At 40.0% G+C, this 20,847-nt stretch overlaps 1 protein-coding gene and 1 pseudogene across 1 annotated transcript in view; one reads left to right on the top strand and one right to left on the bottom strand.

Annotated features, from left to right (window-relative positions):
• Positions 1-15,976, bottom strand: part of C31H3orf70 (chromosome 31 C3orf70 homolog) — an 86,111-nt gene extending 70,135 nt beyond the window's left edge. The window contains exon 1 of the mRNA XM_072807712.1: positions 15,640-15,976. Within this exon, the coding sequence (XP_072663813.1) occupies positions 15,640-15,835 (196 nt within the window). The 5' untranslated portion in view covers positions 15,836-15,976. The remainder of the gene's footprint in view (positions 1-15,639) is intronic.
• Positions 713-1,208, top strand: LOC140622419 (large ribosomal subunit protein uL15-like; annotated as a pseudogene).
• Positions 15,977-20,847: the final 4,871 nt, after the last annotated feature.

Below are 20,847 nucleotides of genomic sequence, written 5' to 3' on the forward strand. Positions count from 1 at the left end.
ACTCAACGACACAATCAACCAATAGGATCTAGTAGATGTTTACTGAACTTCACCTAAAAACTGCAGAATACCCATTCTTTTTAATTGTCACATGACAATTAAATGACATCTAGGCCATAAAACAAAATTCAACAAGTTTAAAAGAATTAAAATCATACAAAGTGTGTTCTTGGCCACAGGAGATCAAACTATAAATCAATTAAACATAAAAGTAACAGGAAAATCTCCAAACACTTCTAAACTAAACAACGCTTTTATTTTTAATTTTTTTTTTTTTTTTTTTTTTTAATGATAGTCACACACAGAGAGAGAGAGAGAGGCAGAGACAGAGGCAGAGGGAGAAGCAGGCTCCATGCAGGGAGCCCGACGTGGGACTCGATCCCGGGTCTTCAGGATTTTTTTTTTTTTTTTTTTTTTAATTTTTATTTATTTGTGATAGTCACAGAGAGAGAGAGAGAATGAGGCAGAGACACAGGCAGAGGGAGAAGCAGGCTCCATGCACCGGGAGCCTGACGTGGGATTCGATCCCGGGTCTCCAGGATCACGCCCTGGGCCAAAGGCAGGCGCCAAACCGCTGCACCACCCAGGGATCCCCCGGGTCTTCAGGATTGTGCCCTGGGCCAAAGGCAGGCGCCAAACCGCTGCGCCACCCAGGGATCCCTACACGACGTTTTTAAATAATCCATGGGCCTTTTTCCTCTGGGCCGCCAACATGCCATCCAGACTGAGGAAGACCCGGAAACTTCGGGGTCCAGTGAGCCACGCCACGGCCGCATCGGCAAACACCGGGTGCACCCAGGAGGCCGGGGTAATGCTGGTGGCGTGCATCATCACAGGATCAACTTCGACAAATATCACCCAGGTTACTTTGGAAAAGTCGGTATGAGACATTAGCACTTAAAGAGGAACGGGAGCTTCTGCCCAACTGTCAACCTTGATAAACTGTGGACCTTAGTCAGTGAGCAGACACGGGTGAATGCTGCCAAAAACAAGCCTGGAGCTGCTCCTATTATCGATGTGGTGCGATCGGGCTACTACAGTTTTCGGAAAGGGAAAGCTCCCAAAACAGCCTGTCATCGTGAAGGCCAAATTCTTCAGTAGAAGAACTGAGGAGAAGATAAAGGGTGTGGGGGGCGCCTGCGTTCTAGTAGCTTGAAGCCACATAGGGGGAGGTTCATTAAATGCTAACAAGTGCTTTTAAAAAAAAAAAATAATAAAAAATAAATAAATAAATAAATAAATAATCAATCAATCAATCCATGGGTTAGAAAGATGTTTCAAAGGAAATCAAAATATACATTGAACTGAATAAAAATGAAAATAAAACATCTCAAAATCTGTAGTACACAGCTAATGCAGTGCTGGGAGGGATTTTTATAGCAATAAATGCATATATTAGTAAAGAAGAGGGGCATCTGGGTGGCTCAGTCAATTGAGTGTCTGACTCTTGATCTCAGGCCAGGTCTTGATCTCAGCCCAGGTCTTGATCTCAGGGTTATGAGTTCAAGCCCCATGTTGGGCTCCCTGCTGGCTGTGGAGCCTACTTAAAAAAAAAAAAAAAAAAGAGGGACACCTGAGTGGCTAACTGGTTGGGCATCTGCCTTCAGCTCAGGGAATGATCCCAGAGTTCTGGGATCGAGTCCCACATTGGGCTCCCTGCAGGGAGGCTGCTTCTCCCTCTGTCTCTCATGAATAAATAAATAAAATCTTAAAAAAAAATAAAAGAGGAAAAGTCTTAAATTAATAATCTTAAATTTCCATCCTCAAGAAGATAAAAAAGCAGCAGCATAAAATAAACCCAAAGCAAGCAGAAGGGCATAATAAAGATGACAGGAGAAATCAATGATACTGAAAACAGAAAAACAATAGAAAAAAATTAATGAAACAAAGAACTGTCAATAAAATTGACAGACCAAGCAAGACTGACAAGGAATAAAGAAAAAAGATACAAATTAGCAATGTTAGGAATGAAGTATGGGATATCACTACAGACTATGCAAGCATCAAAAGTATAATTAAGGAATACTATAAACAACTCTACACACATAAATTTGACAACTTAGAATGAAACAAACCAATTCCTTAAAAAGATGAACTACCATGGTTTACCAATTAGTAATAATTTGAAGAACTTCTTAACTATAAAGGAAATTGAATTAGTAATTTAAAACTCCCAAAAAGAAAATCTCCAGGCCCAGATGATTTCACTAGAGAATTCTACCAAATAATTAAAATTAAAATTAACATCAGTTCTAAATAATTTCTTTCAGAAAACAGAAGAGGGAGAGAAACTTCTTAGTTTATTGTATGAACCTTTATTACCCTGATACCAAAACCAAAGACAACACAAAAAAGAAAAATACTGGGATCCCAGGGTGGCGCAGCGGTTTGGCGCCTGCCTTTGGCCCAGGGCATGATCCTGGAGACCCAGGATCGAATCCCACATCGGGCTCCCGGTGCATGGAGCCTGCTTCTCCCTCTGCCTGTATCTCTGCCTCTCTCTCTCTCTCTCTCTCTCTCTGTGACTATCATAAATAAATAAAAAAAAAAAAAAGAAAAATACTGATCAACACCCCTCATAAATACAGACATAAAAATCCTTAATAAACTGTTAGCAAACACAATTTGGTACCATATAATAAAAAGAACCACACACATTTGATAAAGGATTGCTATCCAAAATATACAAAGACTCTAAAAACTCTACAAGACATATGATTTAAAAATGGGCCAGCAGCCCATGGGTGGCTCAATCAATTGGGCATCCAACTCTTGGTTTCAGCTCAGTGCATAGTCTCAGTCGTGAGATCAAGCCCCACATTGGCTCTGTGCTTGGTGAGGAGTCTACTTGGGATTCTCTCTCTCTCTCTCTCTCTCTCTCTCTCTCTCTCTCTCTCTCCCCCCCTCTGGCCTTCCCACTGCTCATGTGCTCTCTCTCTAAACATATAAATAAATAAACAAATAAAATCTTTAAAAACATCGTTCAAAGATCTCAACAGACAACTCACCAAAGATATACAGATAGCATATAAGAGATACTCCACATCATATGTCGTCACAGAAACACAAATTAAAACAATATGAGAGTTCATTACACACTTATTAGAATGGCCAAAATCTGGAACCCTGATAATACTAAATGCTAGCAAAGATGTAGAGCAACAAGAATTCTCATACATTGCTGGTGGGAATGCAAAATGGTAGTTACTTTGGAAGACAGCTTAGCAATTTCTTAGAAAACTAAACAATAATACCCTATGTGTTAATTAATTGAAATAAAAGAAAAGACAAAGAAAACTAAACCTACTCTTACCATAGAATCCCGCAATAGCGTTCCTTGGTATTTACCCAAAAGAGCTGAAAACAGATGCACACAAAAATCTGTGCATGGATGTTTATAACAGCTTTATTTGTAATTGCCAAAACTTGGAAGCAACCAAGATTCCCTTCAGTAGTTGAATAAATAAAAGGGATACATCCTTATAATGGAATATCATTCGGTGCTAAAAAACAAAACAAACAAACAAACAAAAAAACGACCCACTGAGTCATGAAAAGACATGAAAGAACCTTAAATGCACATCACTAAGTGAAAGAAGCCAATCTAAAAAGGCTACTGTATGATTTCAACTACACGACATTCTGGAAAAGGCAAAACTATGGAGACAATAAAAAGATCAATGGTTGCCTGGGGGCATGAGGGGAGAATAAAGAAGCAGAGCACAAAGGATTTCTAGGGCAATGATAATATGATAGATACATGTCCTAATACATTTGTCTAAATAGGATGTACAATACCGAGACTGAACCATAAGGTAAACTAAACTATGGTCCTTGAGGTGATTATGAATGTCAATGTAGTTTCACTCTCAGTAAAATATGTACTATTTTAATGAGTGATATTAATATTAGGGAAGACTATGCATGCATGGCGGCAAAAATATGAGAAATCTCTACCTCCATGTAAATTTTGTTGTAAAACTAAAAGTAGTCTAAGAAACTAAAGTCCCCCCCCCAAAAAAAAAAGATAAAATGCATTTCACCAAAGAGGATACACAAAAGGCAAATAAGCACATGAATGTTAACAGGTAAATGCGGATTAAAATCAAAATGAGTTATCAGTACACACCCATCAGGATGGCTGAAATAAAGAGAGCAACACCACCAAATGCTGACAAGAATGTGGAGAAGAAATTGGATCACTTCTACATTGTTGGTGGAAATATAAAATGGTACAATCTCTAGGGAAACAGGTTAGCAGCATCTTAAAAAATTAAACATGCAACTACCATAGGACTGGGCAACTGCAACATTGGGCATTTATCTCAGAGAAATGAAGACTTTTGTTCAAACAGGAAATTGGACACAAAAGTTTATGGCAGGTTTTTTTTTTTTTTAAGATTTTATTTATTTATTCATGAGAGATACACAGAGAGAGGGGCAGAGACAAGGCAGAGGGAGAAGCCGGCTCCATGCAGGGAGCCCCATGTCGGACTCAATCCCCGGACTGCAGGATTATGCCCTGGGCAGAAGGCAGGTGCTAAACCACTGAGCCACCCAGGGATCCCCTTATGGCAGGTTTTTTTGTAATAACTATAACTGGCCACACAAGATGTCCTTTCATGTGTGAATGTTTAAACTATGTATGCCACGGAATACAACTCAACAACACAAAGAAAGAAACTATTGATACACTCAACAGCACGGATGAATCTCCAGAGACAAAAGTGAAGAAAAGCCAATTCCAAAAGGTTACATACTGTATGAGTTATAAAACCTCCTGGACATAATAAAATTATAGAAATGGAGAACAAATTGGGGATTGCCAGAGATTGAGAGGGGGTGGGGTAGGAGGGAAAGTAAGTGTGGCTATAAAAGGGAAACATGAGGTGCCTTGAAATGATGGAAATGTTACTTATTTTGGCTGTATCAGTATCAATTCTCTGATTGTAATACTGTACTACAGTTTTGTAAGCTGCTACCACTGGAAAACTGGATGAAGTATACAGGATATTTCTGTATTATTTCCTCACAAAAGCATATAAATCTACACATTTCAAAATAAAAAGGTTAATTTTAAAAAGTTAAAAAAGTGAACACAATATTGATTAGAATCAGAAATAAATGAACTTGATAGCCACACAGAAAAAAAAATTCAAGAAACTTTTGAACATGGTGCTCTGACTATACATCCTTCCTAGAATATAGCCTAAAGACCGAAACATGCAAAGAATCTTGAACTTCATTCATCAGCTTGCTGTTGGTAGTGGTGTTAATGCAATAATCCCTAAAACTATCTTGTGTGTAGCTAAGGATAAAGGAAATTAGTAAATATGATGATGTACTAGAAACTATAGGGTTTTTACCCATGGAGAAGTGAGGTACAAATACAGAATGGGGGAAGTGAAGGATGCACATATACATTTCCCAGATCTGTCTGCTGAAAGGGCCTAAATCCAGTAACATCCTAGTAGAAATAAGCACACCAAAAGCCCAGATAATATTTTCCATGCCATTCATCTCTAAAAGGAACCTGGGATCCTCAAACAAAACAATGGATTTCTGGTCTGAGGCAGAAAAATTACTAGGTAAGCCTGGAACAATTTGTTCCAGAAAATAAGTACTCAAAAAATGATAGGGACATGTTCAAAAGGACACAGAAGCCAGCTTTGAAGGGGCTCTCTCTGGCCAAGTTTAAGACAGTTTGAGCATCAAAAAAAGTTATGGTACTTAATTATAACATAATGAATAAAAAAGAACCAAGTTATCTATAGTAATACTTGAAGGGATGCAGGTAGAAAAAAACCTTTTATAAAACAATGCCATAAAATGATAGAAAGAATGGCAGAATTAGAAAATCACTATTTTGCAACCACCAATGTAATAGGTGATCCACTTAAGACTCTTCAGTCAATACTAAAATTGCTAAGTTAAAGTCTGTTAGAGAAGAGGATATCATTCAGTGCCAAAGTAGTCATCCCACAGATAACTGTATTAAAAACCATATCTGTTTTAGAATGAAATTTTTTAAAAAGCAACAAAGGGGAAATGGTGTCTTTATAATGGACTTCTCAGTTACTGCCTTAGCATTATTGGAACAACTTGACATTCTATGTCTCCTTACATAATACTATTAGGACAATATCACCTATGCAGTAACTCAACAAAAATGTTAAACTAAATCTAATCATGATTAAGCAATTAAACAAATATATGGAACATTATACAGTTAACTTGAGCTTTTCAAAAATTTCAATGTCATCCCCCAAAAGTGTGATTATTCTAAAATATAGGAGACTAAAGTGATATAATGAAATGAGATATATGAATCTCAACTGGACCCTGAATTTTTTAAAAAGTCAACTATAAAAGTCATTTTTTGGCAATTAAGGAAATTATATCAAATGGCACTGCTGAGTTAGTGTTAATTATCTTCAATGTGATTAGTATTGTAATTATATAGGAAAATGTCCTCAGTCTTGAGAGGCATGCTGAAATAGGTGAAATATCATGATACTTGCAACTTACTTTTAAATAGTTTAGGAAAAGGTATGTATGCATACATGTATGTGTGTAGACAGAAAAACATAAAGCAAATAAATCTAACATATAGACTTTTCTATAAAATATCAAATTATTACACCCTTAATGTTTTTATTTCACTAAAATCTAAGTCTGTTATAATGAGATGCAGAGGAAGAAATATACACCTGTATTACACCAAAACATCTAGCTTTAAAATGGATAAACACCAGGCAAGTTAAAGGATTTGTCCTGAAGGGATTGTTTTAGAGTATTGTGCAGAAACAGCTGGAAAGACCTATTATACATTGTTGGCACTCCAGATATTGCACATTTTTGGCAGTGTGCTTACAAAATACTGTTAAATATCAGAAAACTGATGAACAAACAATAACATCATGAGAAACACAAAACAAAAATTCTGTGAATCTGAGTAAAACAATTTGCAAAGACTACAATTAAGTCTGCTTTCTCCAGCATTCTAGCAGCCAGGACTACTTTATCAAGTAGCACTTCTGCCGTTTTCCATATAAAATCAGCATTCCAAATGATGGCTAAGTATCACCACAGGATCCTGATAAGGCTTCTAAATCATTAAAGTTAAATATATTCCATTTCACTTTAATACAATGTAACTCTTATAATATTCTGATTCTTTGAAACCTGTTGACCCATATTTGCTATAAATGAAAGCTCTCTATTAACTGGTGTATCTGATTAACCAGAACTATCCATTGCTTAACAATGATGGAAAACAGGATACAGAAGGGGCTTGGGAGTTGCAGCAGACTGTATGATTTCATGACAAAAAGTAATCATCACATAGTAACTATTATAAAATAGGCCTTCCAACAATGAGGGTAACAAACTCATTGATTTCTACAAATTTTTTTTTTAAAGATTTTATTTATTCATTCATGATGGTGGGGGGGGGGGGACAGAGACACAGGCAGAGGGAGAAGCAGGCTCCATGCCAGGAGCCCCATGCAGGACTCGATCCCGAGACTCCAGGATCACGCACACCCTGGGCCGAAGGCAGGCGCTAAACCACTGAGCCACCCAGGGATCCCCAACTCATTGATTTCTAAATGTAATATTCAAAATGCATATTTTTACTGCCTTTGTTGTTTTTGAGTGTTTCACTGAACAAAGGAACACAGCCACAAAGTGAATTTCAGATTAAATGAGGGCATTTGTGGAAGGTGTAAGTCACCAGAGCTGAGGACTGACGATCATTACACGGTGAGATTAGTACTATTATTATCCCCACATTAAAAGTGAGGAAACTGAAAGAGGTTGTCTTCCCCCAAACCACAGAACTAGTTAAGTGGGCAGAGCCGGGATTCAAACAGTCCAACGCCACAGCCTGCTCTCAGGATAATTCTACTTTCTGGTATTTCCATTTTTTGTTTGTTTGGTTCTTTTTGAGAAGGGCCTTATGTCACCCTTTACTGAATACCTGAAGTACTTTGCTTTGTCATTTAATCTTCACAAAGACCCTGTGAAACAGGATTTTCATTCCTCTTTTTCAGATGAAATATTAAAGCCAAGAGGCTGAGTAACTCGTCCAAAGTTACACTGCCAATAAATGGAGGAAACATGATTTAAACCAAGGTGTGTCTGATTCCACAGCCCGTGTCCTTTCTAGGATTACATTCTGCCTTCCTCGTTCTATGTATAAACGATTCCTTATTTTTCAAGAAAGCAGATTTTCTACTAGACAACTTCTGATTGTTAAACACGTGTTCCCATTATTGTTTGGAATTAACAACACTTAATTTCTCTAAAAATGTTCTTTCATAAATAAATAAATAAATAAAATGTTCTTTTAATTAATGAAATTCTACAGTATAAGAAAACAAACCTAAATAAAATGAAGGTTTTGGAATTTGGGAAATTATCCTAGAAACATCCTCAGAAGCTATTTGGTTTAAGTCCCTAGGTTCAATAGGCATGGAAGCCAGCAATAATTAATGGTATGCATGCAAATCTAACAAAAAAAGGGGGGGGGGTGACTTGCCCCAGTTAGTCAGCTGAGAATAGGAGATGACTGAAGCTTCATATTATACCAATACATTGTTAGCTTTTAAAAGCACAGTTTTATACTGTTTGCAACAACTTTGAAAATGTTCATATTGCATACAATTGCCCTTCTTTTAAAATCAGAAACCATCCTAATTCTACTCCATTTACTTAATCTTGCTTGTTCCAGAAAGAATTTAAAACAGCTGAAAATCATCCTCATTGCACCTTGAATGGAACCAAGTGACCCAGAGCCCTGGTTACCAGTTGAGATTTTGTACCATATGTATCCAAAGTGACTATATGTGATCACCAGCAAGTTTCCTCTTCCAAAAAAATGAGTATAACAACCTCATATACCTACCTTACAGGGTTGTTGTAAGGTTTAAATGAGCTGACACATGCAGAAAGATGATGCCTGCATATATAAAGATTATATGCAAAAAGATATGCCTACATATAAGCACAGTCATTGTTATTGTTAAATTGATGTGTGTTCTTGATTGAAGCCCGATGATGAAAAAAATCTATCAGTTTTCTCTATCTCTGAAAAGCTTTAAGGAATCTCACTTAGATCTTAACGTTGCACTTGTCCTCTTGACATCTGTATCCCTTCCTTCAACCACTAGACATGGTAAAAAACTCTCATTCTTAGGAAAAAAGCTTTCGTTGACTCTTTCATCCAATCAGATGGCCACTATTTTTTTTTTTTTTTTTTTTGCTAGTTTCCACCATCAAACTTCTTAAACATATTTTCTGTAACAACCGTTATTGATATGACTGAAATGCCCTTTAGGAAATCCAACTTGACTTTCTGAGTTTCCCCTAAATTGTACAGAAGCAGGAAAATAGAACAAATTGAATAACACAAAAACTACAATACTAATATACTAACTAATGGAGAGAAATGTATTTGCCCAAAGGTCCTGAGAATTAAATTCTCTAAACAGCTCCTTCTCTCCCTATAGGAAATCTATAAATAGGAAACCGAATTATAGCCAAATATTTGTATGATAATTCAACCAGATATTTAAGCTCTAGGCAGTGTTATCACCTTCTCTGAACAGTCCTGAAAAAAACATTTCCAAATTCTGCCTCTCCAATTCCTTCTTCTGTATTTCCATGCTGCCCATCCACCTTCTGCTGTGACAGTCTTTCTTTAGATATGTTAATATCATCTATTAGACTACGTCAAGTCCCACTCTTCCTGCTTTCAATCTGAAAAAGACATCCTTTAAAACGTCTTCTGCAGAAAACTGAACTCATCTATTATGTGATTTTATTAAGCCAACTCTGAGTTCTGCTAATGGCACCAACATCATACCACATACACTCCCCACCCACCCCTGTCACCTTCTCATCACTTCTTCCCTAGCTCTTAACTTAGATTTCATTCCCCATCACATCCCATGACCTCCTTTTAAGTTCTCATTCTTCTGTATTTCACTTCTGCAACTGTTACAATTTTCCACCCATTTCTTAACAACTTTCCCCCATCACTGGCTTTAATGGAGAAAAAAAAAAAACTGTTGATGCGCATATTAATTTTAAATAGCTCTGTAGTTGGGACGCCTGGGTGGCTCAGAGGTAGAGGTCTGCCTTTGGCTCAGGGTGTGATCCCTGAGTCCCAGGATCCAGTCCCACATCGAGCTTCCTGTATGGAGCCTGTTTCTCCCTCTGCCTATGTCTCTGTGTCTCTTCATGAATAAATAAATAAAATCTTTTAATAAATAAATAAATAGCTCTGTAGAACCTCAAACCTATGGTGGTTACGAGCTAGGTCCTAGGAATCAGACAGACCTGGATCCAAATCCAGTCTCTACTTTTACTAGCTATGTGCCCAAAGTAAGTTACTTAACTTCCCCCTAAGCCTTTCTCCTCAACTGTAGAATGGACATAATGACATAATTGTCTATTTAGTGCTTAGCATAATAAGCTTACTCGGGCACAAAATAATCACTCAAAAAATATTAACTATAATTTCTGTGTCCTAATTCTCAGCTCCTGTCCCTCATTTTTTTAAAAAGATTTTATTTATTTGACAGAGAATGCATGGAGAGCTGCAGAGAGAGAGGGGGAGAAGCAGGCTCCCTGCTGAGCAGGGAACCTGATTCCAGGACCCTGAGATTATGACCTGAGCAGAAAGCAGATGCTTAACTGACTGAGCCACCCAGGTATCCCAGCTCCTGTTATTCTATGCTTCTTTCTACTTTGAAGAATTCAGTATCTCAAATAGCTTTGACTAAATATTGCAATTAAATATATTCCCGAAGTTACTATTGCAGGACTAAATGTTTCATTCCCTTCAATAATAAAGAAGGTCGTTATTTGTATATTTTGCCAATATCTAAGAAACTACCGGCTAAAAACTGATTTAATCTCCATATTCCTTCTTTTTTTCTTTCTTCTTTTAAATATTTTTAAGTAATCTCTACACCCAACATAAGCCTCAAACTCACAACCCTGAGATTAAGAGTCACACACCCCACCGACTGAGCCAGCCAGGAGCCCCCAATCTTAAAACTCTTTCTTAAGACACTCATTTCCCTGGGCTTCTGCAATAAAATCTGCAAAAAAAAAAAAAAAAAAAAAAACCTCTCCACATTTTTCTTCTCTCACATTTCTTCTTAGACTCTACTACAAGTTGATCCACCTGTACCCAGACTCTAAATATATATTAGTGTTCCAAAGAGAAAGCCTAAGGATTTTCATTTCTCATACTATAGTCTCTTGCTTCATCATGGCCCCTACTACAATCTACAAATAAGTAAATGACTTCCATATTATCTCTAGTGCAGACCTCTCCTCTAAGTTCTAGGTCCCTACAACCAATTGCCTACAGACATTACCATATGATAACAAGAAAGTTTAAACTCAATAGATCCAAAACTGAATTCATGGTCTCCATGGATTCATTATTCAAAACTGGTTTCACAATCTATGTTCAGCCAAACCCTAGTTCTTCTCAGTATTTTGTTGTTGTTAGTGAATGAATGGCACTATCATCCATCCAAGTTGCATGAGGCAGAAATCTAGAAATTATCCTTTATAAACTTTCCTCTTCCTCGCTCTCCAAATGCAATCTCTTCCAATTTCCACTTATGGATATTACTGTATAAATTTCTATTTTTTCTATGCTAATACCAAAATAACCTCCCTTGCTAGTTTCATTCCTCTAACTGCCCATATTATTGCTATAATGTTAAGGTTTCTATCACTTTTCCTGTTCATCTCTTACATCTCAACAATTTAATGTATTATACCTTCTAAATACTCTATTCTACCCACAAAATCTACTTTATAATATCTGCATATGATTTATTCTTCCCCATGCCTCTTCCCTAGCCAAGCCATGCCCCCTTTTTTTTTTTTTCTCTCTCTCTCAAAACTCCTCTTGGGATGCTCCGCTCATTAATTCCTTCCAATATCACTCCTTACTGGGGAAAAAAAAAGTTACACATTCAGAGCCATAGTTTATTTAACCCAATCATCTCTCTTTCACAGTGACACCTACAGAACATTTCATAGTTTTCCTCCCAGACATGGTACTCAAAATCTGCCATTATGCAAATACACCATTTCCTTCAACAATAAATCGAGTACCAGATCTATGTATACATGTTTTATATCTTTTATGAACATATATATAATCAGCCTTTTCAATTTCATAAAGTTATGAATTTCACAACTCTAATACAAACCACATATAAACTTTCTTCATTTGATCTGAAATCTCTCAAGTATCAAAGTGGTCCTCTCATTTCAGCAATTTCTGATTTGGTGGACAAATTGATAGTTTTCTCACCCATATCACTTGTGATTTTAAAGAATATAAAAATAAATATAGCATGAATCTCGTGTCCTTATACTCTGCTTAAAGGGCATGATCCAGCTGTATTCATATTTGTATCCCCAGTTTCCATAATAATTCTCACAAAGAAAGGGTGCTCAATACCCGTTTAATAGAATTAAAATAATTTTGCTTAGGACTGATGCTGTAATGTTCATGAGTGCCAAAAGAAAGCAGAATTTCTCAAATGTGTGAGCTCTACTTTTTTTTTTCAAGAAAAATTATATTTGGGCTAAGAAAGGGAAGTAGAAAAAATTGATTCCCAATTTAGGTGATAAGACTGTTACAGACCACCTAGCTGCTCTAAATGAAATGAAGCTCTTCATGAATGTGATCACTGAATTGCTGCCAGTGGAGGAAGCATGGAGACCTGGAGGGTTGCCAAAGACTGGAAACAAGCAAATAAATGTAGACCTGATTTTTTTTTTTTAAAGAAAAAAAAAAAAAGAGAAAAAGGAACAGAAGTGACAATAGTCCAGTATACTCGACATCAATCCTTTCCTAAATTCAGATTATTTATTTAAAAAATAGCTTCACTTAGAAACAAAAATGGTAAGCATTTGTGGAACCAACTTAAATAACAAGACTAATCTAATTTCCTTTCTTTTTTTAAAGAATGTCTTTATAGAAAGATCATATATCAAAAAGCAGCAATAAGAATTATCAGATTTCAACAAAGTAGGATTTCAAAAAGGTATATGACCAGGCTCCCATTACACCATATGGATAAGATAAATATAAGATGGATAGCAGTACAATTAAGTGCTAGCTAATTATCTGAATGACCATAATAATGAGTGTTTCTTAATGAACTACCATCAACTTGAAGGTCAGTTCTACTCGCATGGTTCAGGACTATTATCTGTGGCCTTCTCCTATTCAACAATTTTATCAATAATTTGAACGAAGATGCAAAAGGTTACTATACTACTGCTGGCATCCAACATATGGCCGACATGAAACTAGGGGGCTCAAATACGTATTAAGAAAGAGCTGGGATCTGAGAAAACAACAATAAGCAGATAAATGGGCTTATTCTAATTAAGGTGAAATTTAATAGGGAAAAAATATCTAAGGTATCAAACAGTGTCCAAAAAAAATACATACAGAACTGGGAGATGGGCAAGTCCCATGACTTAATTGCCACATATGTAAAACAAACAAAAAAGGGGCTTAATGGCTTTAATTGACAACAATCTTAGTTCAGTCTGACAGCAGCAAGCTCAATATGATATCAGAAAAGCTAATGTGATGCTAGATGCAGCAGCAGCAGTATCTCAAAAAGGGAGGCAGCAGTCCTGCTGGATTCTGGACTGATCGGACCATAGCTGGGATGCTGTGTATCCTTCTAAGGGTCACAGTCTGCAAAGGATCATAATCGTATTGGCACATGTTCAGAATAGAACAACCAGGATGCTCAAGACCCTGGATACCATGCCACAAAAGGGGAGGCAGGAGATAACAGAAATTTATAAATAGAAGAAAACAATGCCTTGAGAGGAAAATGATGGCTACTTTCAGTCAGTCACTCAATGAACATGAATTTCAAATCCATTTCAGGCCAGACACTGTGAGCACGTCTGGGAATACAGAGAGAAGACAGTCTATGTCTGTGGAAAATTCATATGCGTATCTGAAGAGCTGAAAAAGCCATGATCTTAAAAAGGATTAGACTGTTTTGTAAGATTTCGCAAGGTAGAAATAAGACCAGTGGAAAGAAGTTAGAAAGAAACTGATTTTAGCTCCATAGGAGAGTGTTTTAAGAATCAAAGATGTCTTTAGAAGCTGCCTGAGAAGACTGCAAGGTTCCCATCGGGAATGTTGTACTTAGTGGAGAGACTGCTGAAATAAGACAGGCACTGAACTGACCATCTTTATTGTTCCTTATATTCTATACTATGATTCTATACTTCCCCAAGAAATGGCCTCTCATCAGATTCATCATACTTGTGCACTTCAGCATCGCAGGTTTCCTACAGTTGCTACTTCCAACTTTGTACCCCGTCCCTCGCTGAAATAATGCTTTATGATGGGGAATGGATCTGAGAGCAATAGGAATAATGAACTACAGAAAGAAACTGACCCATCAGCACACAGAACACACACACACAAATCAATAATGTTCAATATAAATAGAAAATGTAGGAATTCACTATCCTTTAAGTCATAAATTCAATTTAAAATATCTCACTAGGTTCAATTAACATAAACAAGGACTTGTCATGTACTGCATCTCCTGTTGGGAGCCATTTTTTTCTAACCAAGAAGGAAAAAACAATTTTAACTTAAGATCACTTTGAGAATCTGTGCCTTGAATAAACACTCCAAAAACCTTCATTATAAGTGTATGTGGAAACTAAGTTTATAACACATTTCTTTAAAAAATGATTTATTGGATATAGCAGACCTGATATCATGAACTAATCAAATTGTGGAATTCTGATCAAATGGCTACTCAAGTTTAATCCATTTGAAAAAAAAACACAGGATAAACATAGAGAAAAGGCCTCGACCATTTAGTTCTGGCTTTTAAAAATTGGCTTAATATTATCAAAGCTTCTTTTCATTCATTGTATTTTGTAATTTTAAAGCAGTCTCCTATATTGGCTCTATATGCTACAACTGTGTATTGAAGGAGTTCACCCTTCCAAACTGTTAACTTCTTGGAAGCTGTCCCTTACACTTTAGCGCTGTCTCAATTTGGATACAATAAATGGGCCACAATTCGATTTCCAAGGGCTCTTTCTTTTAAAGAGCAGCCTGAGAAAGACAAAAGTGAGAAAGAAAGGGGAGCATCTTTAACCACCAACCCTGGGTGGAGAGAAAAGGAAAAAAAAAAAAAAAGGCAAAAAAAAAGGCTTCCCCTCTGGTTGTCAACTCTGACAGTGCTCTACCATTTCTCAACACATTGCCTGGCCATTTCAGATTAAAAAAAAAAAAAAAAAGAAGAAAAAGAAGAAAGAAGGAAAGAAAGAAAGAAAGAAAAAAGAAAAAAAGAAAAAGGCTCTAGTTTTCCTGGGACGGGGAGATCCCCTTTTGTAGAAGTGGCTAAGGCTAGGCTCCCCCTGGGATTTCATCTCGTTGCCAAGGCAGCGCCAACCGAGGTGTCCGGCGCCGGGGCAGCGCCCGCCCGGAGCCCCCGCGGCCCCGGGGTCCCGGGGTCCCAGCCGCGACCCGGGCCAGCCTCGCGACTCGCGAGCGCCCCGGGACGCCGGCGGAAGGCGGGGAGACGCGGCTCGACTTACAGTGACACCATCCTAGGTGACAGCACCAGTGCAGCTTGAAGCACTTGCCATGGCTGTGCGTGGCACAGATGGAAAGACCGTCGCACGGCTGGAAGTCGGGTCTGCGGGCAGCGCAACTCCGCGCGAGGGCCTGAGCCTCGTCCACTTTCTCGCTCTTCCAACCCCGCTCGGGCGCCGACGCCGACGCCGCACTCATTTCCGCTCCCTCCGCGGAGCCCAGGCCGGGAGCCCGGGAGAAGCGGCGTCTGGGCGGGCAGGAAGCCGAGCCGGCTGCGGACGTGGGAGGGCGCGGGCCGGGAGTCACGCCAGCGCGCGCGGCGGCGGTGCTGGTGGCGGCGGCGGGAGCGCGGAGGTCCCGGGCTCGCCGAGGAGCCGCCCCGGGCGCTGCGACCGGGGGCTGGGCCTGCCGCCGCCGCCGCCTCCTTTCCTCCCCCCTCCCTCCGCCGCGGCGCGCGCCGCGTCCCCACGCGCACGCGCACGCGCACACGCACACGCACGCGCCGACCAGCCCCGGGAGGCGCCGAGCGCCCGTCCGCGAGCCCGGCCTCCTCACAGGCTGCGGGGGTGCCCTCCTGTCACAGCGAGCGCCTGCCGCTCATTCACTCATTGCTCCGAGACCGACCCCGACGACGGACGGCCATGATGAACGAACGCGCGGCTCGGCGGCGTGGTGTTCACACGCACAGCGGCTTACACGCGCACTTCCCGCCGAGGTGGGTCGTCTCGGGACCTCCACCGAGGGCTGTGCACACCGAGGACACGCCCACCCGAACCGCTCGGCGGGCTGGGCCCTGCGCAGCTGCCCGCCAGGTTTTCTCACACACGCAGCCTGTCGCCCCACGCGGCTCACAGTTCCCTCGTACACACCTCCCAGGGTGGGCAGAGGCGCCTCCGAGGCGCGCGCACGGGCGTTCACGCTCGCGCGCACTCCCCCCAGGGCAAGCCTCCCGCTCCGGGCGAGGCCGCTCCGCCGGGCGCCAGGGACCCGAGCCGCCCGCCCCAGTCTCTCTGGGGGCTGCAACCCCAACTGCAGAGCGGGAAAGCAACCCGGGTGTGCGTGTGCCTGAGAGAGAGACGCATCTATGGTGCACAGGACTGGTGTGTGGAATGTGTTGCGTGGATGTGTAGGTTGGTGTGTATGTGGTACGTGGGTGGGGACGGTTGTTAGGTTGAGTAGGTGTGGTGGGTATGTGTGTGTAGTTGGACGTGTTAAGTGTGTACGTGCTACACGTGGAATGTGTGTGGTGTGCGTGATGAATGTGACCATTATGTGGTGTGTGATGTGGTGTAGTATATACAGGAGTGTGTGGTGTGGATGTATACGACCGGTGTGGAGTGTGGGTGGTGTGTGGGGGGGGGGGGAGGTAGAGTCTGTGTGGTTTGTGTAGAATGTGCAGTTGTGTATGTCTGTGTACGTGTGTACAGTGTATAAGTGGATGTGGTTACGTATGTATTGTGTATATACCTATAGTATGTGTTGTTGTGGTACCTGTGACCACTATGTCGAGTGTGTGTGCGCAGTGCATATATGGGTAGAGTTGTGTGTGGGTGTGGGCACACAAACAGGACTCCTGTTTGCCATGGACTCTTTCTTGTATGTGCCTTTGTGTGTTAATGCCTGCCCTGGCCAGCGGGTGTGACTGGTCGGGATGGTGGCTGCGCCTCTCAGCACAAATCAGCTTGCCTTCTTCCCTCCTGGGGACAAGTTGCTCCAAATAGATTTTCCATGCCAGGCTCAGCTGCTGAGAACCCACCCTGGGCTGGATTCAGTGAAGGGAAAACAAACCATTTGCGCCCAGGGAGCATGGTTGGGAATTAGTGTTTCCCTGCAACAAGGCCAGACCTAGCCTTGAACACAGAAAAGGAGGGGACCTACTCTCGTTATTTGCCAAACGTTTTTTCAGAGCAAAGGAAAATGCCTCTAATTGCCAAGGTTCAGGGAACAACAACAAAGCCTTTCAGTACAAATGCTGTGTGGGAACATGTTTATGCCCAGGTCCACTTTCTCCAGTACTTTATTCCTTTCCTGCTTTGCTCTGACAAGGAGATTTTTGTCATGGTTTTTGAAATAACAAAATTCATCTTCAAGCACTGAAAACCCTTGCTGCCATAAGCAATCTTTCATAATTTTCCCTTTTATTTAACCTTGGCTTGAGAAGGGAAATGTAATTTGCATATCTCTGACTCTAGTGAAGTCTTCATTTATTAGGGGTTAGGGAGAGACTCAATTTGGTGGGAAGGGAATTTTCAAGAAAGGTCTGAATCAAAAATCACAAAATACGGTTCCCCCAATAACCTAACACTGAAACAGTTATAAAAATGAAGCATAAAAAAAAAAAAAAACATGAAGCATCATCTTTTCAGCTTCACCCCCAGGCACCCCTCTCCTGAAAAAAATCCTAATGAAATACATCCCTGACTCATAAAATCTATCTATTCTGGCTATTAATTTCACAGTCTGACCCACCTCAGAATAACATGAGTAAAAGGAAAATTTAATCAAATAAATCCATAATCCATTATGGCTGTAGCAAGCCAACCCAGAATTTTTTGAACAAAGGGGGATTCCTATCTCTTCTACCCTATGTTGTCTCTCCTTCACTAATCCATAAGCACTCTAATACTACCCATTTTATATAAGGCCCTATAACAGAATCTTTACAGCATTTTGCTAATATTTCAACAACATCCTCCCCCTGCCTTTTACTCTAGGGTGAAACAGGTTATAAGATTCTACTATGTATGAAACCATACTATCTCAGCTAGTGAAAAATGAGCGCGAGAAATAATGCAACATAGCAACTTCACCTGGAGGCAAGGTAAATTACCCAAATACCCTATACTTTATGTTTGCCACATGATTTGCAGCTGAGAAGCCTTTACATTTTCTATAACACAAAATTCATTCCAGCCCCTTGCCCTAAAGATGCTATTAACCTCTACTGTCTGCAGTGGAGCTGTGACCTCTCAAATATATAGACCTGTGTCTAAATGTCCTGTGACCTCTCAAATATATAGACCTACAGCCTTTAGGATGTGTTGTCAGGATACAAGTTTTTTAAGTATTATTATGGAAAATGAAATATATACAAAAATAGAGATGCTAGTATAATAAACCTTCTCAAATCCATTGCCTGGTTTCAATAATGATTTATAGCCCCACCCACTCCTGACCCCACCCTGCCACTAGATTATTTTGAAGCAAATCCCAGACAAATAATTTCATCCATACATATTTTTGTACTTATCTCTAAAACCATAACCCACAACATCACTATTACATAAGATACAATTTAATCATATACAGGAACTTGTCCCATTGGTGCTGACCACCTCTCCACTTCCCCTTGACAAAATTTAAGAATTTTCCTCTTTCCTTCTCTGTCTGCCTGCCTCTCCAGCTGATGTGCCACTTTCTCGAAGAAGCTTTCTCTGACCAACCTAGACTGTTAACACATTCTCCATTTATATAACTTTAAACAAATAATTAAAGAAGGAATTATTGAACTAATATCTTTTCCCATTCTTCCTCTCCCCTGCCACAAACTGTAAGTAAGCTCCTTGAGGGCAGGAACATGGCCTCTGTCTTGTTCACCATCTTGTTCCCAGTTCTAAACACATAGAACAAATAATTGTTGAAGTAGTGAAAATTATTCCATCTCAGACTTCCAAAGGTCACAAAACGTCCATTGATAGTAAATTGTTTGCAAATATGTGTGAATAATTTGTATAATTGCTCTGCCTGTAACCCTGGATTCTCTCCCACTGACTCAATTTAGCTATGGGTATTAGTTATCTACTGCTATGTAAGGAGTCACTACTAAGGTAAAACAACTCAGTTTCTGTGGGTCAAGTATAACTTGGGTAGGTCCTCTGCTCAAAGTTTCTCACAAGACAGCAATGAAAGTATAGGGCAGGACTGCATTATTTTCATTTAGAGGTTCAATTGGGGTTGGGTCTGCTTCCAAGCTCACTCACTCACTGTTTGGTAGCAGGATTCAGTTCCTCAAGGAACTGTTGGGCTGAGATCTGTTCCTCATTGGTTACTGGCTATAGGGCTGTCTCAGTTCCTTGACACGTGGACTTCTCAGTAGGGCAGTTCACACGTGGCAGCTTGCTTTACCAGAGCAAGCACATAGAGTCAAAGACAGTGTCATGGTCTTTTATAAACCCAATCTTAGAAGTGATATCCCATCACTTTTATAGAATTCTATTCATTAGAAGCAAGTCACGAGGTCCATTCCTCATTCAGGGGGAAGTGGTTACACAAAGACAGGAACACCAGGAGGCAAGAATTAGTGTAAACCATGTCACATAACTTGCTTTAGCCGATGAGAGAATAGCATATGTGGCATCGCAAGGATTTCCAAAGAGCGTGCTCAGTGGAGTTCTTCTCTTTCAGTGCTTGAACCCTGAGAGCACCAGGTGTACAAGCCTGATGGAGGATGAAACACCTTAAGGAGAAAGCTGAAGGTGCCCCACTTGATAAGCAGCCAATCTCCAGCCAATGGTCTACCAACCATAAGAACTATCAGGGAGGCTATACTAGATCATCCTAGATGGACTAGCTAATCACAGAAGAAGCATGAGAAAGTCCAGTAGAAATCTGCTGAGCCAGTCCTGACCCGAACAGCCATCAGGACACTCTAAAAAGAATCAAGAGCTACATAAAACAGTTGTAAAACCTGCTGTTTAGGGCAGTTTCTTACAGAGTAAAAGCTAACTGATACACCACTGATCCTCTCTTGCTGTAGGCAAAGTAATTGAGGATTCAAGAGGCTAAGTGACTTGCTTATGTCACAGTGCAGCAGGCATAGTGGGAAAAGTTCTCTAGGACCTGGCATCAGAAAAATGCAGATGGTTCAAGTCTAAGCCCTGTTGTTTTCTGGCTGGGAGACCTTGGCAAATCCTTTATGCTTTCTGGGCTTCAGTTTCTTTAATCAGCAAAACAAAACAGAAGGTTTCTCAGAACATCTTTTTGCACTCAAAGCTAGGACTTGTCCATTTGGTTATAGAAGGAGCTAGGGTTAAAATCCTTTCAGTTCAGATGTCATTTGTGAAAGTCAGATATTGCCTTCCTATTCTATGGTATGTATTTGTCTAATGCTAATGTAAGTTTTATCTATGTACTCCAATCACTCTGAACACTTTGATAAATCAAGTCATTACAAATCAGTTACTTTTTGGTTGCTTGATTGAACCAAGCAA

The sequence above is a fragment of the Canis lupus genome, chromosome 31 (genome assembly GCF_048164855.1).
Source record: "Canis lupus baileyi chromosome 31, mCanLup2.hap1, whole genome shotgun sequence".
In the NCBI taxonomy this organism is placed as follows: domain Eukaryota; kingdom Metazoa; phylum Chordata; class Mammalia; order Carnivora; family Canidae; genus Canis; species Canis lupus.